This window comes from Rhincodon typus, chromosome 6 (genome assembly GCF_021869965.1).
Source record: "Rhincodon typus isolate 14 chromosome 6, sRhiTyp1.1, whole genome shotgun sequence".
Lineage (NCBI taxonomy): Eukaryota > Metazoa > Chordata > Chondrichthyes > Orectolobiformes > Rhincodontidae > Rhincodon > Rhincodon typus.
In genome coordinates, this window is record NC_063337.1 from 48,861,604 (window position 1) to 48,888,051 (window position 26,448).

The 26,448-nt window shown below is 40.6% G+C and overlaps 1 protein-coding gene across 1 annotated transcript in view; it reads right to left on the reverse strand.

The window, feature by feature from the left end:
• The window catches only part of LOC109916108 (transmembrane protein 182-like), a 73,852-nt gene that overhangs the window by 31,928 nt on the left and 15,476 nt on the right, over positions 1–26,448 (reverse strand). Inside the window, exons 2-3 of the mRNA XM_020515819.2 lie at positions 24,907–25,083; positions 11,189–11,285 (exon numbers count right to left, since the gene is read on the reverse strand). Of these exons, the coding sequence (XP_020371408.2) occupies positions 11,189–11,285; positions 24,907–25,083 (274 nt within the window). The remainder of the gene's footprint in view (positions 1–11,188; positions 11,286–24,906; positions 25,084–26,448) is intronic.

Genomic DNA, 26,448 nt, shown 5'->3' on the forward strand with positions numbered 1-26,448 from the left:
GTAGACTATATCATATCAGAAAAATGGGTACAACAGTTGGGAGAAACTGTAAAAGAAGCAAATTACAATAGCAGCCCACCAACAAGAGAAGAAGAAGCAACAAAGGAAGGCCTATTTTGATACAAAAGCCAGCCCAATAGAATTGAGTCGTGGACAAACAGTAAAGACAAAAATATACCAGCCTATCTCATTCTTGAGTCCAAAGTTGGCCGGTCCCTATGAGACAGTAGATAGGGCTAGCCTATCCGTATATAAAGGTATTAACTCCAACAGGCAAGAGTAGCTGGTATATCAATCAGTTAAAGTTACTAAGAGAGAAATAAGATAGCCACAATTGGCGTGTGATGATCAAATGTAATGATGTTCCGGGTTCCCAAGGTCAGAGAGAGCAAGAACAGGATCAGTTACAGATAACCGAAGAGGTAACTGGAACACAACCTGATATTTGCAGTCCACATATAAAGGATAGCCAAGGAAAACAACAAATGTAAAAGAGAAAGGGTAGAGGAAGTAATCGCATGAGACAAAACGGAGAGTTGGAATCCGAAGCAGATTGGGAACAGGGGAAAGACGATCTGGTTTAGAGAATGGAGTACCCTGGCTTATAGTAGTGTTAAGAAAGAAAGTGTAAATAAGAACAGAAATTACACTTGTATGTTACAGGTCTGACCTAGGATGAGGGGAGTAATACGTTTCGTTGCTATTGGGCTGATCATGCTTGAAACTACGGTTGAGTAGGCATCAGAGTCATCGCGACGAATGAATGCGCCTCAAGCAGCATCAATGCTGGAAAGATATCCTGTGATCAAGAACAACTCTGCTCCGCAACACAAGGTTATACAAACTAATAAAGGAAACAGAGGGGAGTTAAATCTGTTCTGTACGGGAGTGGATGGGTTGGCATGTGCAATAAAGACATTGGGTATACCAGAAGGAACAGGGGTACAATACTCATGGAATAGAGTTCTGGAGGTGACATTGGCAGTAATCCCAGAACGACAAATTACCAGTCAATTTATCAATCCATTTATTGAGCAGCCATCAGGGGATGACGGTCGAGGTAAAATTATGGTTCACTGGGATCACACCTATGTGACTCCAGACTGGGGAAGTGTCGCATACAAAAGATATATTGACTGGGGTGGCTGCTCAAGGCAATTCAAGAAAACTGGTTGGATCATCATCAGTTGTACAGGATGACATGGTACAGGAGGGGGATAGAAGGAGAAAGGGTGTCGAGAGATGCAGACAGGGGTTTTTGTCGGGGGCTGGGGCCTTTCATAATTTTCAGGAGCCGTAAGAAGCTTATTACCCCACGTCCCTCAGTAATTAAAACCGTCCCAGAACCTAGATGTAGTGAATCTCAGTACAGGACGGAAGGTGTGGGTCTGGTGCTAGAAGAGACAGAAGAATCTGTCACTTTGGTACCAGAATATCATGTCCAGGTAGCCTTTAATTTAACTGAAATGACCGCTCCAAAATGGTGCCCGTCCAACACAAAACAATTATCTGTCCACCTCCTTGATGAACAATTGAGCAGGAGTGAGCTTAATTCCAACAAGAATAGAAAGAAAAGAGGACAATTAAAGTTGGCAGGGGCAGGAATATGCATCAGGAGTGGCAACCATCAACACCTTGGACAGAGCAGAATTAGAAAGTCAAATACGATACCTCCAGCAGAAAATGCAGGTCATCATGGGGAAAGTTACTTGGACTAGATAAGGACCAACCAGATGGGCCAGGATGCATCATAAGTGAGCCTGGACGCAGTTAAATTTCTAAAACCTTTACAGAATACAACAAATTTAATAATTGATCGTACGGCCAATACTTCTGTGGAGGCTCGCAAGGCCGAGGTGTGAGCCTTATACAGTAGCTGGGTGTTGACTATGATCGGGACTAATTTGTTACAACTACATGCTCACCAAGTCGTAGGCTGGGTGTCGGATGAACAATTAGTAAAGTGGGTTGAAGAAAAGGAACCCTTAAGTCACCTCAGAGGTTTGACCTTAACTCAGAGGGTGTTAGGTACTTGTGGCAATGATAAAGGGAAATATCATGTTGGGGTAGTGTTTCATATTTCCTGACACGGAAATAATATGACTTACCCTTTAAGAAGAGTTCATAAGGTGGGAAAATACCATGAAGGTACTTGGATATCTTTATGTAACCCACCAACTATTGTAATGGACAGTGCTGGGAAAGGGATAGATTTGTCAAAATGTCACCCAGGAGGGGATCACTGGGCCTGTCCTGACAAGATAACGAGACAGAGACTTACAGATTGAGGATTCAGTACCTATGAAAACTGTTCATTATCCATTCTGCCTGTTAATAACCAGTCTTTCCTACAATACGCCCCTATGGGGAAATGTATTACATAGCCACAGCAGCCATGAACTATACCAAGGGATGGAAACAATGCCCTCTCGAAGGACATAATACAGCTACTAATAATGTGACCTCTGATTTGATGATTGGTGGACAAACGCTGCCTCCAGCCAATAACCAGGTTTGTGAAAAGAGAAAACCTTGCGATCCAATGTACTGATACAGACCAAGACGTACGGAGGTTTGTTCCCACTGAACTAACACCCATCCCACACCTGACAGCGGATTGGACATGTATAGCAGGAGAGGCAAAAGAAACAATTCATCAATGGACTGAACACACTAAAATAATTAGAACTCATGTTGAAAAAGCAAAGGAGTTGTTGCAGGACCTTGGGTTGTGGGATAGGTTCTGAAATTGGGAGCCAACATTCAAATACGTCCTTGGGTCAGAATTCTGTCACATGCTGCTGTAGTAGTGATCCTATGTGCATTAGTAATCATCATGGTCAATGTGTGTCACCTTAGAAGGTGGAAAAATGAAATTGTATGAAGACTGTAAGTGGAGGCTATAATGAAACAGAAGGAATGTTATGGAAACACTGTGTGAATTAAGTTATGTACATGTTTCTCATATACGCTTTTTTTCTATATGCATGTTTTAATATATATACACAGACATTTTTTACATGTATGTTTCTATACATACCCTATTATAATAATATAACACTGTCAATGTGATACACCCATTGGGGAACACTGACAATCCCAGGAGTGGTCCACAGAAAAGGTCAGAGAATGATCTTTGGATCAAGACAGGGGAGATGTTAGCCAGGAGGCTGCAGAGAGAGAGGGGTATCAGCCATCGACATGCTGCTGGAAAAGCTCAGTGAAAAACTGTTGACACACACAGGGAAAAAAAACAGCTTTTGAACTGAGAATGAACTGAGTCCATGTGCTAGAGATAACACAGTGTGGAGCTACAGGAACACAGCTGGAGGGACCCTTCCCAAAACGTCAACTTTCCTGTTCCTCTGATGCTGCCTGGCCTGCTGTGTTCCTGCAGCTTCACACTGTGTTGGCTCTGACTCCAGCATCGGCAGTTCTTACTATCTCTGAGTGAGTCCAGGTGTTGGCCTGAGCAGATCGGAACCACTTGGTACTGACCAAGTTATGCAAAAAGTAAGAAAGATAAGGTCATGCACAAGCCTTAATTGGACAAGGAGCAATGAAGTAATGCTACCTAAGTCTCTGGTTCAGGGCAAATAAGGTAAAGGCATGTGATAAGTAAATGAGCCTGAGCCAACAGGAAAAAGACAACACGACTCGAGAGAGATAAGGGAAAGGACCAGAAGGCGGTTCTGAGGCATGCAGCCGGCAAAAACTTTGGAGACTAACCATTGCAGAAGCAGACCCTATGTCAAGGACGTGGTGATGACACTGAGTGCAGTGCCTGGCCAGCGTCAGCCCTTGCTCGGGGCAGCAGCTATCCTGATCGGGTATTAGCTTTTATATTCTGTGACTGCTCAGGGAATGTCAGAGGACTCTAGTGGATGTATAAATAGGTTCTAGTTCAGTTTGTGGGAAAATATATTAAGGTCCAGTTTGTGATAAAGCATATAAGCAGCACGCATCTTGCTTAACACATTAATATAGTCATTTCTGAGGTTTCGAGAATTGACTCTTCTCCTCTCTGTATAAGTCGATATCTGGAGCCGGTGTTCTCTGGGCTCCAACACTTTGGTGTATTGATATGCAGAGAGATCTGGGTGTGCAGGCCTACAGATCACTGAAGGTGGCAGTGCAGGTAGATAAGGTAGTAAAAAAAGGCCTATGGCATGCTTGCCTTCATTGGAAGGGGCATTGAATACAAGGATAGACAAGCTATCCTACGGCTTTGTAGAATTTTAGTTAGGCCATGCTTGGAATACATCATACATTTCTGGTCACCACACCACCAGAAGGACGTGGATGCTTTGAAAACGGTACAGAAATGATTTACCAGGATATTGCCTGACCTGGGGGATTTTCACTATGGAAAAAGGTTGGCTAGACTGGGCTTGTTTTCAATGGAAAGCAGTAGGTTGAGGGGCGACCTGAAAGAAGTTTATAAAGTTGTGAATTGTGGGTAGACTGGAAGATATGAGGCTTTTTCCCAGATGGAACTAGGGGACACAGATTCAAGGTACGAGGGGGATGTTTAAAAGAGGTGTGTGAGGCACGTTATTTTCACACAAAAGATGGTGAGTGCTTGGAAAATGCTGTCAGAAGAATTGCTGGAAGCAGACACAATAGCAGCATTCAAGAAGCACCTGGACGAATACATGAATAGGAAGGGAACAGAGGGATATGGATCCTGTAAGAGAAGACAGTTTTAATATGGAAGGGCAAAATGTGTTGGTGTAGGCTTAGAGGGCCAAAGGGCCTGTTCCTGTGCTGAATTGTTCTTTGTTGACACTGATTAGTCAGGATATAGACTTTGGATATGAATCAATAAATGGCTGTTGTTCAGGTAGCCCCTGATTAGAGTGCCATAAATATGGCCGCAGTAGTACCTGCCGTTGGCATAAATATGGCTGCAGTTTTTAAGGTCTCAATGAAAATTTGTAGCTTGGGTTGTGGATGCAGTTGTTTGTTAGCTTGCCGAGCCGGTTGTTCTGTAGTGGGCAGACGTTTCATGACCCTTCTGGGCAACATCATCATTGCAACCGCTGGTAGAAGCGTTGGTGTTCTGCTTCCTTCTGGATTTATATGGTCCTCTGGTGTGATGGTCTTGTCGTTTCTGGTTCTGTTGTTTTAGCAGCAGTCTGTATACGGAGTCTATTTCTGTGTGTTTGTTCATGGAGTCCCGTGTTGAGAACCAGGCTTCCAGAAATTCCCTTGCATGTCTGCTTTTAGCTTGTCCCAGTGTGGTCACTTTGTCCCAGTCGAACTGATGGCCCTCATTGTCTGTGTGTACTGAGTTAAGTGAATATTGGTCGTGTCTTTTTACTGGTGTTCGTGTATCCTGGTCATCGGGTTTCCTCCCTGTTTGTCCAATGTAATGTTTATTGCACTCGCTGCATGGGATTCTGTATATCATGTTGGTCTTGTTTACTGTCGGTATGGGGTCTTAAGTCTTTGATAACATTTGGCGCAATGTTGCTGTAGGTTTGTGTGCAATCATAATCTTATGTGGTCTTAGAAGTCTGGTAATCATTTCTGATATATTTTTGATGTAGGGTAGCGTTGCTAATGTCTTCTGTTGTACTGTGACCTCTGACTGTCACAGATCCCCACACTCAATCCATTCGGCCCAAGAATTTCTCACACATCTCAAGAGCACAAAAATCAAAGACAATGAAGTCATGTTCTCCTTTGATGTTAAAGCATTATTTATGTCCATTGACACACTGTTAGCCAGAGAGACTACTAAACGGACCAGGAGCACCGACCCTGAACACCAGCAACAACATCAGCAAGGACAGCTTACTGAAATTGCTAGATTTATGCCTCACAACGCACTTCACATTCGACAGACAGATATACAAACAGATCAATGGCACACCGATGGGATCACCCATCTCCGGACTCATTGTGGAAGCAGTGATGCAGAAATTGGAACACACAGTCCTTCCTATAATCCAGCCGAAACTGTGGGTAAGATACGTGGACGACACATTTGTAATAATCAAATGCACAAAAGTAGGAGAAACCCACCAACTTGTCAACAACATTAATTTCACTAGAGAGCAAGAAAACCACAAGCAGGTCCCATTCTTAGACATAATGATAGAGAGACTGACTAATAGTGAATTTCAGACCCGAGTATACAGGAAGGCCACACACATGGACCAAATCCTTAACTTTAATAGCAACCACCCCACCATACACAAACAGAGCTCCATCAAGACACTACTTAAACGAGCCGCATCACACTGCCAACACCCCAGCACTCCGGAGAATGGAAGAGGATCACCTGCACAAAGTTTTCACTGACAATGGATACCCAAGAAGTTTCATCCTCAGGTGTCTACAAAATAAACGACAGTCAGAGCACACAGTACAACAGAAGACTCTAACAATGCTACCCTACATCACAAATAATCAGAAACAACAGTAAACAAGACCAACATGTTATACAGAATACCATGCAGCGAGTATGCACTTGAGATGCTATTGATCGAAAATTGGATTCAGAACATTACATTAGACAAACAGGGAGGAAACCGATGACCAGGATACACGAACACCAGCTGGCAGTAAAAAGACACAACCAATATTCACTTAACTCAATACACACAGACAATGAGGGCCATCAGTTCAACTGGGACAAAGTGACCACACTGGGACAAGCAAAAAGCAGACATGCACTGGATTTTCTGGAAGCCTGGTTCTCAACACGGACTCCATTCACAAACACATAGAAATAGCCCCTGTATACAGACTGCTGCTAAAACAACAGAACCAGAAGCGGCAAGACCATCACACCAGAGGACCATATAAATCCAGAAGGAAGCAGAACACCAATCCTTTGATTAGATGTTGCACTGATGATGTTGCCTAGAAGGGTAACAAAACGTCTGCACACCATAGAACAACCAGCTCAGCGAGCTAACAAACAACTGTATGGTTGCAGTAACAGAATTAGCTGCCTGCTCCGGAATTTAAATGAGGTCATAAGTTAGCACAATGGTAGCCTTGAGGAGGTGTTCCCTCAAGATAACAGGGTTTATTTTGAACAAAGAATCTTACAAATTAAAATACAGGGAATTCTGCACAAACAGCAGCTGCAGGGGGCCATAGGAGACAGTTCGATTAGAAATGTCTAAGAACAGACAGCCTGAAATTTGTAGCAAGCAGTAAAGAGAAAAGTAGGATCCCATAATAACCGACACAGATGATACAGGTGGGATTATGGCTTGTAAAAATCTCGGAGATCGGACAAATTCATTGAGCTGTGAAAGTGATTGAGTTTTAGTCTTATCAATGAGAAAGATGTTGTTTCATTAGGTAAAAAGAATTAGTCAGAGCAGCGGCCATAAATTTCATCCCAGAAGACAGTATGTGACTAGAATTAATAATTAGTAATATATCTGGCTTTCATTCTGGATATTGGAGTACATGCAACTTCTTTTTCCATTGTCTCAAAGATTTGGCAGGAATTGAACACTGCGAGTCTTGCATTTGGTTATTTGGGGGAAAGAAAGCTCTGCTAGTATTTCCTGGATTCATGGAAATTTATGACACAGGAGAAGGTCTTCCAGCTCAGTACACGTGTGCCAGCTGAAAAGGAGCTGTCCATCTGAATCCAATTTTCAATCAAAAGCATCTCCAGTGCATATCTACCAATGTTTTAAATGGGCTGTGGATTTCTGCCTCTCCACTCTTTGTGGCAGTGTTCCAGATCCCCATCCACACTTGAAACCACCTACCAATTACTTCCAATTGATGCACGTTCTGCTATTAGCCTCCTTAACTCAGGGAATATTGGATATACTCCAATGTCCTAAATGATACCGAGATGATTAGACTCAGTGACAGAGCACTACTGCATAAAGTAATAAATATTTTCAGTAAGATGTGCCAGAAGCATTTAACAATTTTGGCCAAGTATGCTGCAGTGTCTAGCTTCCATGCATGAAAGAAATACTTTTATTTGCTGCAAGAAATGACGTTTCTATGAATATTATAGAATTAGTACTATTGTGAACCCTTAGCAAAAGGACATATGCTTTCTCAGGTGTCTCTTCAGGAGAAAATAAAACATTCTTAGCGGATGACACCAAAGTCGGTGGAGTTGTGGATAGTGCGGAAGGATGTTGCAGGTTACAGAGGGACATAGATAAGCTGCAGAGCTGGGCTGAGAGGTGGCAAATGGAGTTTAATGCGGAAAAGTGTGAGGTGATTCACTTTGGAAGGAGTAACAGGAATACAGTGTACTGGGCTAATGGTAAGATTCTTGGTAGTGTGGATGAGCAGAGAGATCTCGGTGTCCATGTGCATAGATCACTGAAAGTTGCCACCCCGGTTGATAGCGTTGTTAAGAAGGCGTACGGTATGTTAGGTTTTATTGGCAGTGGGATTGAGTTTCAGAGTCATGAGGTCATGTTGCAGCTGCACAAAACTCTGGTGCAGCCGCACTTGGAGTATTGCGTACAGTTCTGGTCACCGCATTATAGGAAGGATGTGGAAGCATTGGAAAGGGTGCAGAGGAGATTTACCAGGATGTTGCCTGGTATGGAGGGAAGGTCTTATGAGGAAAGGCTGAGGGACTTGAGGCTGTTTTCGTTAGAGAGAAGAAGCTTAAGAGATGACTTAATAGAGACATACAAGATGATCAGAGGATTAGATAGGGTGGACAGTGGGAGCCTTTTTCCTCGGATGGTGATGGCTAGCACGAGGGGACATAGCTTTAAATTGAGGGGTGATAGATATAGGACAGATGTCAGAGGTAGGTTCTTTACTCAGAGAGTAGTAAGGGCGTGGAATGCCCTGCCTGCAAAAGTAGTAGACTCGCCAACTTTAAGGGCATTTAAATGGTCATTGGATAAACATATGGATGATAATGGAATAGTTTAGGATAGATGGGCTTCAGATTGGTTTCACAGGTCGGTGCAACATCGAGGGCCGAAGGGCCTGTACTGCGTTGTAATGTTCTATGTTCTATGTTCCAAGTTCAGAGGTACTAGCCTACCCATTCTAAAGCTTCTTCAATTTTTTACACCTCAATTAAATCCGCCGTAAGTCTAGTCTGTTCCAAAGAAAACAAGTCCAAACTATCCAATCTTTCTTCACAGCTAACACATTCCCAGTTCAGCAGTATCAATAAATTTCCTCTACTCCAGCTCAAATTCCTATGATGTCGTGACGAGAACTGTATACTATTCTCTAGCTATAGCCAAACTAGTGTTTCATGAAGTTCCAACTTTGACTGCTATGATGCTGTTACATTATATGGCATAGAGAATAGTATATTTCATATTCCTTCTCAATCACTGTGCAGGCTTAGGACCCTGTGATACGGACTTCAATGTCCCTCTGCTTCTCTTATAAATGCATAGGAAAGCAATATATGAGGATGATCGAATAGTCTGGAAGGGGATATAAATTGGTTAAGTGAGTGAGCAAAAAGTTGGCAATGAAGTATATTGTGGAAAAATGTGAGGTTGCCCACTTTGACAGGAAGAAGTAGAAAGCGGAATATTATTTAAATAGAGAAACACTCCAGAATGCTACAGCACCAAAGGGCCTGGATGAATCACAAAAGGTTAACGGCAAGTACTATAAATAATTAAAAAAGCAAATGTAATGTTGGCCTTTATTGCAAGACATATTGAGTACAAGTGTAGGGAAATCTTGACAACTGTGCAGGGTGTTGGTTACACCGCACCTTGTGTGCTGAGTGCAGTTTTGGTCTCCATAGTTAAGGCAAGCCATATTTACATTATCTAAAGTTAAACACACAGGAAGGCAATAATATTATTGTCTAGGTATGTTGCATTAAGGAAGATGAGGTGATGGCATTAAGACTTGTAGGCCAAGTCATAGCAAAGGTGCAATGCACTTTGCACACACAACATGACTAGCTAACATAACAGGGTCAGTGCATATTACATATATAAGAATAATTCAGATCATGCAACACTCCAGATACCAAGAACATTTAAAGTAATGCATTGCGGAAATCTACGGTGAGAAATGTTCTTTATTTTTGAATGGCCTATTTCTAAATTCAGAACATTATCCATTATCTTCAGCCTTCAACAGTCACATTGAGGAAGGGATCCCTAGGTCCTCAATGTTCTCTGGACAGTCCCTACCAGAATAAAGATATTCAAGCTGCATACCTGAACACTCAATGAAAATGAAGCAGGCCCCTTATGAGCCTGCTTGTAGTCAAGAATTGCTTGACAGAACCTGTAGCATCACCTCAAAACATACTGATCATCATAATAATGCATAAACTCAGAGTGGATCCATGCCAATCTGATGGAATAAGAATTGGTTGAATTGTCAAGGAACAGAAGAAGCTTGCAACCTTTTTTTCACCATAAGGGTGAAGTAAGGGCGTGGAATGCCCTGTCTGCAAAAATAGTAGACTCGCCCACTTTAAGGGCATTTAAATGGTCATTGGATAAACATATGGATGATAATGGAATAGTTTAGGTTAGATGGGCTTCAGATTGGTTTCACAGGTCGGCGCAACATCGAGGGCCGAAGGGCCTGTACTGCGCTGTAATGTTCTATGTTCTATGTTCTATGTTCTATAAAAGACTAATTAAAGATAGTAATTCTTTCCCTTCAAGATCAGTTGCAATCTTGGACCATCTTCCAAAGTTCCACAGAAACAGACCTACTCAGGCTTCAGTGGGTACATTGTGCAGAATTGTCACTGTAGTCAATAATGTTACTTCCCAGTCAAGCCCCTTTGGTATAGAAGAAGTAACAGACCGAAGATACACCCTCAGCCCCACTAGACTTTACCTGGTCGTCATAAATGGGAAGAATTCCCGAGAACCCAGATTACACCCAGAACTACCATCTGGCAGGTTGATTTCATTCAATTTGCACCCTGGACACAACTGGACCCAAACAATACCCATGCATATAGCCATGGACCAATAGCAAAATTATGGCAACATTATAAGGGTACATAACAGCTTGTCACTTGCTCTTGCTTGAGATATCAGCCTGCGTGATGTGCCCAGCACTTCAGATGCTATGTGCTGGAAAGAAAACTAACAGAACAATGAAAAGCCATTATCAGATGTAACAGGCAAGCTGAGGTAACACAAGCAGAAATAGAAAATCTAACATGGTACATTAACAACTGAAAGAAGAGTATCATAACATCAAGAAACAAGTTCTCACTCACCAAAGACAAATTTTAAAATTGTTTCTTCTGTCCATTCGTCAGTGAACCAGCATCTCCAGAAGAACCCTTCATGATGATAAGTCAGAGTCATCTGCTTCTGTAAAATCATCCAGAAGAAAACAAAGCATAATTTACTAGATCAAAGCTCACAGAAATCAAATTTCTGAGGTAATTATTCCATATATTAATTATTTGATTGATAATGATTGATTCTTCGATGAACGTTAATTTTAAAATTGTAAATTTTGGGTTGGTGCACAATGAAGATGGGATCTTCAAGTGGTGGCAGTGAGGGTCTTGCCTGTTGACTGTAGTGCTGATAAGACATTCACACTGTCTCTCCCCAGAAATTCTCACCGGATCTTCCTCCAAACAGGCAGCTGCAAGACCACCAGTGGGCCTTCCTCTGAAATCAAAACCCTAAGGGCAAAATTCCCATCCACCATAGCTACCAGGCGATCAGAGGCCAACAGCACTGTGACCGACATAACACAGTGTCAACGGAGGCTGCAGCTACTTTGGGAACGGCAATACCCAGAGTCCAGAAACACTGAAAAGGGTAAGTAGTGTTTCTAGGTAGGTAGGATTTCTTACGGTCAGAGTCATGGAAAGATGTGGCCAGGGGCTAAGAAACAAGGGTTGAGGGGTACCTTGTGTGCAAGCATGTGACACATTAATGTAATGGGTTCAGAGCAGGAAGCTAAATAATAGAAAAAAGAAAACCCTCAAAAGGGATGTCTCTTCAATTTTAGAATTTCATTTTTTGAAAATAGCATTCTAAGAACCTATTACTTGAAAGAAAGGAAACAAAAAAAATCTGGAGTACTCAAATTAAACAGCAATTGTGCAAAGAGAAACAACTGATAGCTTTGAATTTTGCTGAATCAGGCTGACTTGAAAAGCGAACAGATGAGGCCACGTTCTGGGAATCCTACTCTCATTCCATAGAATCATAGAATCCCTACGGTGCGAAAAGAGACATTTGGCCCATCAAGTCCACACCAACCCTCTGAACAGCATTCCACCCAGACCTGGCACTCCCCTCCTAGTCCTGTAATCCCACATTTACCATGGCTAACCCACCTAGCCTACACATCCCTGGACACTACGGACAATTTCACCATGGCCAATCCACCTAACCTGCACATCTCTGGACTGTGGGAGGAAACTGGAGCACCCAGAGAAAACCCACCCAGACACAGGGAAAATATGCAAACTACATGCAGACATTCACCCAAGGAATTGAACCCGGTCTATGGCACTGTAAGGAAGCAGTGCTAACCAGTGAGCCACTGTGCCAGCCCTATTCCATTTTCCAGCAATTTGCTCCAGCTCTGGATAAGGGCCTAAGTAGCCTCATGTCACTTTCCTTGTCTTGCTGGCTCCAAATGCAGATATGGGAGGTTCAAGCCCTCTTTTCAGATTTTTGGGAATCAGTTCCATTCCACTGTTATAAGTAATTAATGGATTCTTGGAAGTCATGAACCACATGGCAAATCCAATTTCAAGTCATCAGTAAAAAGACACAACAATTCAATATTCCTCTCTAAATAAACTGACTCTCCTACCTTTTCATGAATGCTGTCAATTAATCACAGACATTCATATTATCAATTTCAGAACATAAGAGGTAATAAGAAGTCAGAGCAGGGGTAGGCAATTTAGCCCCTTGAGACTGCTTTGCCATTTAATATAGTCACAGCTGATCTCATCTCAGCCTCAACTCTACTTTCCTGCCCAGTCTGCATAACCATTGAACCCATTAGTAATTAAAGTCTTTTTATCTCCTCCTTAAACTTACTCAACGTCCCAGCATCCACCACACTCTGGGTTAGTGAATTCCACAGATTCATGACCATTTGAGAGAAGTAATTTCTCCACATCTCAGTTTTAAATCTGTTACCTCTTATTCTAAAGCTATAGCTCCTCCTTCTAGATTCTAGAAGCTTGTATCCACTTTAGATTTATTAACCTTACATTAATTTCGCAACACAATTGTGCAATTTTAAAACATTTTTCAACAAAAAGTAGGTTGTTGCAAGATAACAGAGTTATAAATTAAACAATGCTTTTGATCCTTTCCACAGCTGTCTGACCATTGCTTGTTGAGTGCCAACTGCATGATTCATGCTTGGAGCTTAGCCAGACATTCATAATGAGACTCAGGGAAGAGGCTATCAGATTCGCAACAATCCTGGAGTTGAAATATCTGTTAAGTGAAGCCCAGTAGATGTGAGAAAGAAGGGAATTCTCTCTGGTGTTTGAGTGCTGTAAGAGTGTGCTATTTGGATTAATGATATTGTATTTCACCACATTTTTAAACCTTTAAACTTGCGTTACATGCAAATACTTTGGTTTATTCTATTTTGTTTTCTTCATTTCTTTTCTGTAATAAATTTGTGTTTTACTGTTAAAGCAAATACACAAGGTGCTTGTGATTCATTGAAAGACCACCTTAGTAAGACAAAAAATAAACAGAAAATACGACCTCTCAAGCCAGATATTAGTCTGGGATCTGACATGTTCAGTAATAACATCAGCTTGGATCATAGCAATACCAGTGGTATAAAGGAATATGGTGATAATGTGGGAAAAGGCATTGAGTAGATGATCATCCATTATTGTACTAAATGGCAAAACTGACTCGATGAGAAGAATGGCTTTTTCTTGCTTTCATCTTCCTATGTGAATGCATTTGGACATCCACAAGGAGTTGATATAGTTGCAGAGAGGAGTGTAAGCTTTGTTTGATACCTTCTAATAACCTGCTTCGTCTTTGAAGGGTTTTTGACTGCCTGTGCATTTAGTTATAAAAAGAATAAAAGGACTGAAGTAAATAAAAGCTTCTGATATTGACATTTGTTGGTTGACATTTTTAGCTTTTAGGAGATGTTTTGGTCATAGAATCATAATTACAAAAGAGATATTTCGCCCCATCAAGTCCGTACTACCAAAAATATACTATTATTTACACTAGCTCCATTTCACTGCACTAGGCCCATAGCCTTGAATGTTATGACACTTCAAGTGCTCATACAAGTATTTCATAAAGATTGTGGGGTTTTCCACCTCAACTACCCTCCCAGGCAGTGCATTCCTGACACCCACCACCCTCTCAGTGAAAAGGATTTTCCTCAAATCCCCTCAAAACCTTCTGCCTTTCACTTTAGAATTATGATCCTTTGCTATTGACACCCCCCCCCCCACACCCCCCGCACAACTCAGGGGAACAGCTGCTTTCTATTCATCCTGTCTGTCATTATTTTATATATGTCAATCAGGTCCCCCCTCAACTTTCTCTGCTCCAAAGAAAACAAACTGAGCTCCTCCAGCCTCTCCTCATAGCTGAAATGTTCCAGCCAGGCAACAAACTGGTAAATCTCCTCTGCACCCACTGCAGAGTAATCACATCCTTCCTATAGCAGAACTGCACACAGTACTCCAGCTGTGGCCTAACCAAAGTCCTGTACAGCTCCAACATGATCTCTCTGCTCTTATAATCTGATAAAGGTATGCATCCTACATGCCTTCTTCAAGTACCCTATTAACCTGTTTTACAACCATGAGGGACTTGTCCACAAGCACCCCAGGATCCCTGTGTTCCACTGAGCTTCCCAGTGTGCTGCTATTCATTGAGTACTCCCTTGTCTTCTTCCTTCTTCCAAAGTGCATCACCTCGCTCATCGCGGTTAAATTCCATCTGCCACTCATTTGCCAATCCGTTTATATTTTCCTCTAACTTAACAACTTCCTTCTCATTGTCAATGACCTAGCCAATCTTTGTATCATCCAAAAACTTACCTACCATCCCTCGCACATTCTTATCCTCATAACTTATGATTATCACAAACAATAGGGATCCAGCAATGATCACTGTGATACACTACTGCACACCAGGCTCCAGTCATCCAAACAGCCTTCCACCACCACTCTCTGTCTCCTGTTACTAACCTAATTTTGGATCCATTTTGTCTAGTTACCCTGGATCTCATGAGCTTTACCTTCTTTATCAGTTTTTAATGTCAACCTTGTCAAAGACCTTACTGAAAGCAAAGGATTTTTTCAAAGCTCTGTTTATTGTATCAGTTTCAGAATAATTTCAAAGACTTCCATACCTGCCAATGGCTCATTGATTTGGTACATTATTGGTACTGGAATAGTCAGAATGCAAGATTCATGAGTGGCATAGAAGAGGCACGGGGAATATGAAGAGGCATGGAAGGGTGGGTGAGATAATGAGGATGTGTGGGTTTGAAGGGCTAGTATTCTTCTTTACAATTGTGTCAAAGTCCCAGTAAATAGAGACAAGTTTTCCAAACTGCTTGTGTGTCTCGATTGTTGCCTTGGGCCAGCCCAGTTGGCACCAAGTCCATCCTGTCCCTGCTTATCGAGAACAAAAATCTGGGAGTCTTAATAACACAAATAAATCTGCAAAATTGGACATTTTCCAGACTCCTAATACTCATCTCCTTCACAAAAATCTGGCCCATTGTTTCAGGCTGATTGTCTTTAATCAGAACTGGCAAATATTTTAGCTTTGTAATTAGTTGTAATAGGTTTAAGTGAGTGAAAAAGAAGAAGGAGAAAAGGAACAAAATGTCTGCTACGGGGAAGAGCAGAGAGATTAAATGATAAAACATTGATAGTACAAAGCGAAAGGAAGTGATATTGGGACAAATAAACAAAGATGTGGCTGTAAGAGGTGCAAACAGCAAAACAACGAAAAGCTGTTATCTGAAAGCAAATCAAGATCATCGAATGATCGCAAATCCAAAAAAAAAGTAAAAGGAAGCAAAATGGGAGAAGAGGACACAGCCTGAAATTGTTGAATTTTCTGAGTCTAAAAGGCTGTAAATTGCTGAATCAGGAAATAAAACATTGTTCCTCAAGCTTGTATTGCAGTTAACTGGATCAAGGAAAGGTGTGGAGAACATAAAGGACAAATTAGGAGCAAGGTGAAGAATTCAAATGGCAGGTCTTTAGAATCTTAGCATCATGCTTGTAGACTGAATGCACAACACTGTTCCACAAAGCAGTCATCCATTATCTGTTCAATCTTCTCAATGTAGTGCTGGGTGAAATAAATACTCAGTTTATCAATTTGACACGAGAAGGTCTAAACCAGATTATACTTGAAGGAGGAATTGGGGCCAGGGACAATGAAAAGAAAGAGAATGTAAAAGTGTAGATTTATCTCTGTGTTTGCCCTGGGTAAGGAAGGACATGTTATGGGTGATTGAGGAAGTTACTGAGGAATTAGGGAAGGAATGGTCCTTCTTCTTCTTGTTATGTTTCTCTCACATTCACTCACTCAGTCACATGAAACACTCCAAAAGTTAAATACTGCAGACTATTCAGTCCTTCAAGCCTGTTCCAATTCTCAATTCAGTCAAGACTGGTGCGTACCTTAACATATATATTCCTGCCAACCTTTACCTGTTAATTTCTATCTTAAACTTAATTTGAGAATGCATCCACGGCGTGTTGGAAAGGGCTGGCAGATTGAAGTTCCAGAATGTTGTTATCTTTTGAGACCAAAAGTACTTCTGAAGTTACTTTTGAAAAAACTTAGCCCTTCTGTTTAAGGTTATGCCCTCCTGATCTAAGTTAGCAGAAATAAACTTTGTTTAACATTTTAAATGCCTCAAAAAGAACATCTATCCATTTTACATGCACATAACAAGTTTATGTAAGCTATCCCATAATTGAAATCTGTGATGCCCAAGATCATTTTTCCCCATTTTGCACTGCACCCCACAACAAGAGACATGTTTCCTCAGCTGCAATAGCTACAAACAATTCAATAGTCAAGAACGAGACTAACCAGGATGTAATTATTTTGTATTTCTTCCCTCCTCCACATTCCCTGGAGTTTACAAGAACGAACAGTGATCTTGTTAAAACATACAGAATTTTTGGTGGCTTATCAGGACAGATGCTGAATATCTCTTTTCCCCAGCTTATAGAGTCCAGAACTAAAGGTCAATAAAGGACTAGGCAGAGAATAAATGTGTCTACTCAAGGGACTGTGAATCTTTAGAATTCTCTGCCACAGTGAAGTGTGGGTGCTCAATCAGTATATTTGAAGCTGAGGTCATCAGATTTGTAGTCTGCAAGAACATTGCACAATGTGGGGCGAGGGCAGAAAAGTGCAGCTCCTGTTTCATTTCCAGCTATGACTTCACTGAATGCTGCAGCCAAGGTGATCAGACCGTGAGAACTATTTCAATATCTTATATCCTCTGCAACATAAAACTTATCTAGTTTTTTTAATGTAATAAAACATTCCAAGTGGTGCAAAGGCTGACCTGGAAAGTAGGGGATCTCATTGAACAGCCTGACAGTGACTTTGACAGGTGAAAAGCAAAATAAAATACTGCAAAGGGTCGGCTAGAGGAAACTTTGGCTTCGAACAGTGGATACAGAAAAAGCTGTCACTTTCACCGAGGACATGCATTCAATGTATTATCATCTGTGATTGTTGTTTAGTTACATTCTGCAGTGATTTGATTGAGATTGGAGGAGATCTGCTTGTCAGTCAACATTACTATTACTGAACATTATTGTCTCGCTGAGTATAAGACTTTTAAGTAGAAAGTTTACTCCAGACTTCCAAGTAGAAACATCATCGAGAATCCTGGACATCATCTGATCTTACATCATAATAGCCGCTACGTTACAGTAAGTGGGCCAGCTCTCAAAACTATATAGTGTTTCAGTTTACATCAAGCTACATAATATGTACAATGCAAGGGTCATAGCTCATCTCCATTAGCCTCTCAGGATTGTCTCTGGATAGTTTGTTTTAGACTCAGATGTTGACATCACAGAAGGAGTTCTTTTGGCCATCATGTCTATACCAGCCAACAAAGATCAGACTACATTAATCCAATTTCCAGCTCTTGGTCAATAGCCCTACAGGATATGACAGCACAAATGAATATCTAAATACCACTTTAAGTGTTACAAAAGTTTCAGATTTTATCATAAGACAGAGGAGCAGAAATAGGCCATACAGCCCATTGAGTCTGCTCTACCATCCATTGAGATCATAGCTGATCTGATAATCCTCAACTCCACTTTCTGCCTTCAGTTCCAGATCCCTACAACCCTCCCACATGAAAACGTTTATCCTCAACTCTCTTCTTACCTTCAATCTTTGCCCCTTGGTTACTGACTACTCTTCTCAAGGAATAGCTGCCTTCCTATCCACTCTATCTAGGTCCTTTCTCAAGCTTCACTGCTCTAAAGACACCAACCCCAGCACATCTCCACCCAAGGCAGACCCTTCAACCCAGGCAGCATCATGGTAAAACTCCTCTGTCCCCTCTCTCGTAAAATCACATCCCTCCTATGAGGTAGGGACCAGAACTGCATAAAGTATTCCAGTTGAGGCCCAACCAGTGTTTTATTTAGTTCCAGCATAAAGTTCCTGCTCTTGTACTCTATCCCTCTGCTAATGAAGGCAAGGATTCCAAATGCCTTGACCACCTTCAGGAATCTGTGGATATGCACACCAAGGCCCCTCAGAACTTTCCAAGATCCTGCCATTCATAGTGAAATCTCTTTTCTTGCTAGCTACCCCAAATGCATCACCTCACACTTTTCCAGCTCGAATGTGGAATCCCATTGGAAATAAACATCTAATTGCAACAATATCCATCTACCATCACCAAGTGCTGCCTTTTAGCCAAACTTGGATCCAAAATGTCATTTTGCTTTAGATCCCATGGCCTTTTTTGATCATTCTAACATGAGGAACATTATGAAAAGCCTTGCTAAAGTCTCTGCTCACCACATAAAATGCATTACCCTCATCATCACTCCTCAAAACATTTGATTACATTTTTCAAATATGACCACCTCTTACCTAATCTACAATTAACCAGTGTCTCTCTAATCCAGATATATTCTGTCCCTTGAAATTATTTCTAATAACTTCACTATCACTGAGGTTAGACTGAATGGCCAATGCTTTCCTGGTCTATCCCATCATCCATTTTTAATAATAGAGAAGTGTTACCTGTCCTCCAGTACTCCAGCACTCCATCTGTAGCCAGAGAGGATTCGAAAACTACTGCAAGGACCTCTGATGTCTTTCTGCCTTTGCCTCGCTCAACAGCCTGGGATACATCTCATCCAGACCTGCAGATTTATCCACTTTTAAGGTTGCTAAACCGATTAGTACCTCCTCTCTGTGTTAATTTCTTCTAATATTTCACTGTCCTCCACCGCAGTAACTATACCCGTGCCATTCTGTTCTCTTGTGAAGATCAACATGAAGTATTCATTCAGCACCTTCATGGTCCCAATTGGGTGCTTCGCTGGTTATTCTCTTGCTCTTTCTATAGTTTTAAAACCCCATTTGAGTTTCCTTTTATTCTATCTGTCAATGCTCTCTCATAACTTTCCTAATTCTCTTTTTAAGTTATTCCCTGCACTTTTTACACTCTTCCTGGGACTCTGCAATATTGAGCTCACAGGAAGGAATTGTGCCTATGTGGTTTCCTGTTCACTATTCAATCTACTATCCAATGCTAATCTGTCACACTCTACATCAGGAGCTTATATTGTCTGCAATAACCTTTGTTATGACTCCTTATCTGGAATCTAAGTACACCATATTCACTTGTCCCAATTTACCCACAGCAAATTACATTCTCAAAGAATTCCAATAAATTGGTTCAACATGATTTCCCTTTCACAAAACCAAGTTGACCTTGTGCGATTATCTCGCACTTATCCAAGTACCCTGCTATGACATCTTTAATAATAACTTTTAACATTTTCCCTGTTAACCAAACCGCTCTAGGTTCCTGCTTTCTGTCTCCCTTCTTTTTTGAAGAAGTATTACATTCACCGTTTTCCAATCTAATGAAATGTTCCTGCAATCTAAGGAGTTTTGGAAAATTAAAACTAATACATCTTAAATGTCACCAGCTACTTTATTTAAGAAAGAAGGCCATCAGGACCCAGAGATTTCTCAGCCCATAGCTCCAACAATTTGCTTAGTACCACTTCCCCGGTGATGTCTGAATTTCTCCGTCTCTTTCATTTCCTGATGTACGGTTATTTCTGGGACATTACTTGTATCTTCAGTACAGGAGTATTATACACATACCTGTTAATTCATCTACCATCTTCTTATTTTCCATTATTAATTCCCCCAACTCACTTTGTATAGTACCAACAGCCACTTTGTTCACTCTTTTTTTAATATCTCACCATTTATTTTTATATTACTAGTCAACTTGCTTTCAAACTCTAATTTTTCCCTCATTATTAGCCGTTTAGCCAACCTTTGCCAGATTTTTATGTCTGTCCAATCTTAGGACATGCCACCCACAATGATGCAGCTTTTTCATTAAGTTTGATACTGTCTATAGCACTTCTAGTTTACCACTGGTCACAGGTTGAACTTTTCTTTGTTGTAGCTATATATCTATCCTCAGTACTCTGAAATACCCTCCTTAATCTCTATCCCTTCACCCAATTTGCCAGTTTACTTTAACAAGCTTTGCTCATCATTAACTTTATTTAAGTTTAAAGCACTAATGTTGGAACCAGTCTTCTCACCCTCAAACTGAATGCAAAATTCAATCATATTATGAGCAATCCTATCTAGTGCCATCTTCACTAGAAGATCATTAATTAATTTTATTTCATTGCATAATACCCCTGGTCTAGTATAATCTTGTATCTTATTGGCTCCAGAATTGCTGTTCTAAGAAAGTATCCTGAAAATATTTTATTATCTCTTCAAAACTCCCTCATGATTATTACTGTGCCTTTCCAACAAGGTACCTTTTTTTTACTAAAATAAAAACAAGGTGTAGTGGATTCTGTAGTTTTGAAATAAAAAGACAAAGTGCTGGAGAAACTCAGCAGGTGTGACAAATATATTGAACTTGAAAATATTCACTTTGTTTCTCTCACCACAGATGCTTCCAGTTCTGCTGAGTTTCTTCCGCATTTAGTTTTTTTTTAATCCAATAATTTCTTCCTTTATAACTTATTCTAGCACATGCTTACAGTTAGAGGACATGTACACCACTCCCACAAGTGAATTCTTGCCTTTCCTGTTTTTTTTATTAACTACCCAAACAGCTTCCCGGTTTCCTGCACTTAAGTGGTCTCTCTCTCTCTCTATTCTGCTAATACCATCACTAATTAACAGAACCTCTTCACCCTTTCGTACCTTCCCTTTCTTCCTAAATGTAACATACCCTTCATTATTTAGGTCCCACACTACGTCATTGTGCCATCATGTCTCTATAATCACCATCAGATTGTATTTATTTGCTTCTATTTACTCTTATCAGTTCATGTTTTGTATTGAAAATCATGTGCGTTTGGATACAGAGCATTTTTAAATCCTTTTATTATTTTTGTTACTTTATTTACTTTTTTTTGTTTCAGTATTATCTGTGTATTTGTTAATGGGGATCTCATGGCACAGTGGTAATGTCACTATACTAGTAATCCAGAACCCTGGATTCAGTAAAAATATGGAATTAGAAGCTAGCCTAATGGTAATCTTGTAATCATTGTCGACTGTCATAAAAATAAATCCATCAGCTTCACTACTGTCGTCCAGGAAGGGGAATCTGTGTTCAGTACCTGGTCTGGTCTAAATGGCGTCAGATAGCATGGAAACAGGCCCTTTGATCCAACCAGTCCATGCCGAACATAATCCCAAACTAAACTAGTCCCACCTGCCTGGTCCTGGCCCACATCCCTCCAAACCTTTCCTCTTCATGTACTTCCCTCCTCTCATCTTAAAAATGTATCTCCTACTCTTGAAATCCTCCATCCTAGGAAAAAAAACTTACCACTAACCCTATCTAAACCACTATATAAACCTCTATAAGGTCACTTCTCAGCCTCCTATGCTCCAGTAAAAAAAGTCCCAGCCTATCCAGCCTTTCTTTATAACTCAAACATTCCATACCCTGCAAAATCTGGTAAATCTCTTCTCAATCCTCTCAAGCTTAATATTCTTCCTATAACTTGTAACTCCAGATCCACAGATATGTAATTGACTCGTAACTATTCCCTGAAATGGTAGTGAGTCACTTGGTTCCAGGGGCAATAAGAGATTAGAAATAACTGCTAGCCCAGCCAATGACTCCCACATGCCATGAACAAAAAAAAACTTAGATTTGTACTCAGTATCCCTTCTTGAAACGTCTATTTATCATTTCCTATATTAACACCTTTCTCTCTTGCCTCATCTTTACCCTTTGATTTTCATTGACTGAGATAATGGATACCATTAGAACATAAGAAATAGGAGCAAGAGTAGGCCACAATTCAATAGAATCATCATTGATCCGACACTCCTCAGGTCCACTTTCCTGCTTGTTCCCCATAAACCTTGATTCCGCTACTGATCGAGAATTTCTTTCAGCCTTAAATATACCAATTATAATTTTCTAACATTTTCCACATTCTAGATGGTCCCAACAGATTGAAAGTTAGCAAATATGTCTCTGTTATTCAAGACAGGAGGTGGAGGGAGAAAACAGTGACATAATGGCAAGTTAGCCTTAAACCATAGTATGAGCAGACAAAGTCAACTTACTAAAGATGAATCATGCTTGACAAATTTATTAGAGATTTTTCTAAAATTTAACTAGTAGGGTAGATATGGGGGTGAACAGTGGATATATTATACATGTATTTCTAAAATGCTACTAAAAGTTATTTTCAATTAGTCAAAAGCCGAAACAACTATTCCCTAGTATATTCTTCATTGCAATGTCTTACCAAAGTCCACTTTCCAGACAAGCTGCTTCCTTTCATCATACAATGTAAATTGGCACTCCCTTTAGATTTAGATTTTATGTCTGTCCTAATGAGCACAAGATGAAAAGATTTAACAGCATGTCCATTTTTTTTTCAGCAATACTCAGGTTCTGTCGTAACAAGTAAAAACTTGCAAGTGTTAATGTTCAGATGGACTTGAGTGTACTCATAGACATGGAGAAGTTGATTTCCTGAGGTGGGTGAAATCTAGAACAAAGACTGTCCAGAGTCTGAGGCGAAGGGCTGATTATTGGGGACTGAGATGAAGAGAAATCTCTTCACTCAGAGTGTAGTTTGTTTGTTTGTGGAACTTAAAGTTAACATTCAGCTACAGTAAGCATCTAGGAAGGCAAATGACATTTTGATTTTATTGCAAGAGGACTGGAGTATAAGTATAAAGAAGTTTTTCTAAAACTATACAGGGTTTTGAAAGATCACACTTGGAAAAATTGTGCAGAGCTTTGGTCTCCATACTTAAGGAACAATAAACTTGCATCAGAGATAATGCTGTGAAGGTTTACTAGCTCAGTTCACTGAGGTGAAGCAATGTCCTAGGATGAGAACCTGAGTAAATCGAGCCTCACTCTGTAGAATTTAGAAGATTTTGTTAGGATATAAAATAGCACAAATACAAGAGGTTGTTTACTCTGTCTGCAAGATCTGAAACAAGATCTCAGGATAAAGGGTCCATCATTTATGACTAAGATTTGGAAACTGCATTCAATCAAAGGGTCATGAGTCTTTTCTATTCTAAAGGGTTGTATATTCATTATTTTAAAGGATATATTTAAGGATGAGACAGATGTTTGGATTCTCAGGTAATCAACAGATATGAAGAGCAGTCAGGAAACTGAAGTGAAGGATGATGATGAGCCATGATCGTATTGAATGGTGAAGCTGACTCAGGGCCATATAGTCTAGTCTTGCTCCTATTTATGTTCTAAATCATTTTCCAGGTGGTGTAGAACGAAATTGCACAGGAGCAGTAACTGCAATTTATTGGTCAGTGCAATGAGTATAGGAGTTGGGAGGTCGTGTTGCGGCTGAACGTGACATTTGTTAGGCCACTTTTGGAATACTTCGTTCAATTCTGGTCTCCCTGCTATAGGAAGGATGTTGTGAAAATTGAAAGGGATCAGAAAAGATTACGAGGAAGTTGCCAGGGTCAGAGGATTTGAGCTACAGGGAGAGGCTGAAAAGGCTGGGGCTACTTTTCCTTGAGGGTTAAGGGGTGACCTTACAGAAGTTTATAAAATCATGAGGGGTACGGATATGGTGAATGATCAAGGTCATTTCTCCAGGGTAGGGGAGTCCAAAACAAGAGGGCATAGGGTTTAAGGTGAGAGGGAAAAGATTTAAAACGGACCTAAGGGGCAACTTTTTTCACACAGAGGGTGGTGTGTGTATGGATTGAGCTACCAGAGGAAGTGGTGGAGGCTTGTACAATTACAACATTTAAAAGGCAGCCGGATGGGTATATGAATAGGAAGGGTTTACAGGGATATGGGCCAAATGCTGGCAAATGGGACTAGATTAATTTAGAATATCCAATCGGCATGAATGAGATAGACCGAAGGGTCGGTTTCCATGCTGTACAGCTCTATGGCTCTAAAACAACGTCCAGGTAGTCAGAGGAAATGGTCTCAAAGTCACTTGCTACGAGATTTTGATTGTGCTGATGTTTTTGGGCAACAGCAAGCCAAGGAACATGATCACAAGTAGGAAGCCAATGAGGGAATGGAGCCTTTAACTGTGACATTCATGCATACGTACTAACAATATCAACTCATCGTAACTTATGGAAATTTCAGATGTTCAGGAATACCACACAGTCTAGGGAGACCCAAGTTGAGTACATTAAAGGATAAGCATTAAAAGGATATTTTAAGTTGTCTGAATGTAGAACTCACAATATATAAGATTCTGTATTTATTGAATCGACTTCTGTGGTATGAAGATCGTTTAAGGGCAAATGGCTGATTTGTTTCGGTTGAATTCTCTATCCCAGTGAAATCTTCTTGATTTGATCCAGTTGTTTTCTTTTCTGTACTGATGTATTTCTGAATAGCTCCAGTTGAATTGGTGGGCTGCAAGAAATTACAGAAGGCCATTAATAAACTGCAGGAGGGCAAAAAATTATTATGACAATGGGTTGGAACACCAAAACATGATGGGCATTTTTAGCCATTAAATTCAAAATGTGTTTTTTAAAAGACAGACGATACAGCCAGAAATACCTGGCAAATGTAAATTAAGTGATTGTCTATAGAACGAGACTGATGAAATGTACCTAAAGTGTCAACAAACTTCAAACAAACTGGACTGTGATCCCCAGTGACAAAGATAAAGGGGAGTTGACAAACCCCTGCTCAACATCAAGTTACCTTCATGTGGATTATGCCCTGAAGCGCAGACACATTGTGCACTCTTACAAAGGAAAACAGAAAAAGGCAGAGGTTAAAACACTAGTTTCACTAGGCTAGTGGAACTGAATGCTGTTGTGTATTCCATACTGAGTTTGAATGCTGGCCTGCTAGTGAGGTCAAATAACTCTCCCTTAGTTATCAATGTGCTGCAGGTAAATAAAGACCCTATCTCACACAAAGTACTGCAAGTGACTTAAAAAAAGAATCAGAACCAAAGAGCCTACAAAGCCAAGAAGCTCACAAAAATTGTTCAACTGCCTGATGTTTGTAACTTGAAAGGGATCAGAAAATATTTACGAGGATGTTGCCAGGTTGGAGGATTTGAGCTATAGGAAGAGGCTGAATAGGCTTGAGCTATTTTCCCTGGAGCATCAGAGGCTCCGGAGTGACCTTATAGAGGTTTATAAAATCATGAGGGGCACGGATAGGGTCAATAGACAAGGTCTTTTCCCAGGGTAGGGGAGTCCATAACTATAGGGCATAGGTTTAAGGTAAGAGGGGAAAGATTTAAAAGGGACCTAAGGGGCAACCTTTTCATGCAGAGGGCGGTGCATGTATTGAATGAGCTGCCAAAGGAGGTGGTGGAGGCTGGTACAATAACAACATTTAAAAGACATCTGGTTGGGTATATGAATAGGAAGGGTTTAGAGGGATATGGGCCAAATGCTGGTAAATGGGACTAGATTAAATAGAGAATATCTGGTCAGTATAGGCGAGTTGGACTGAAGGGTTTGTTTCCGTACTGTACATCTCTATGTCTCTGTGATTCTATGCCACTGCCAAAGGTACTGGAACAACTCAATAACAACGATAACATCATCTTATCTGCTCTTCAGAAATTGATTCACGTAAGTATTTTATAACTTTTTTCACTTTTTGGTCACTTATGATCAGTAAGTGCCTTGTCATGTTCAATATCAAAGAAAGTAATAAAGTAATTTTTCTCATGATTTGTAATGAATAAACTTACATTTTGTTAACTCTTTAAATGTTGTGTCTGAGTTTAGCAAGGCCAAATGAAAACAA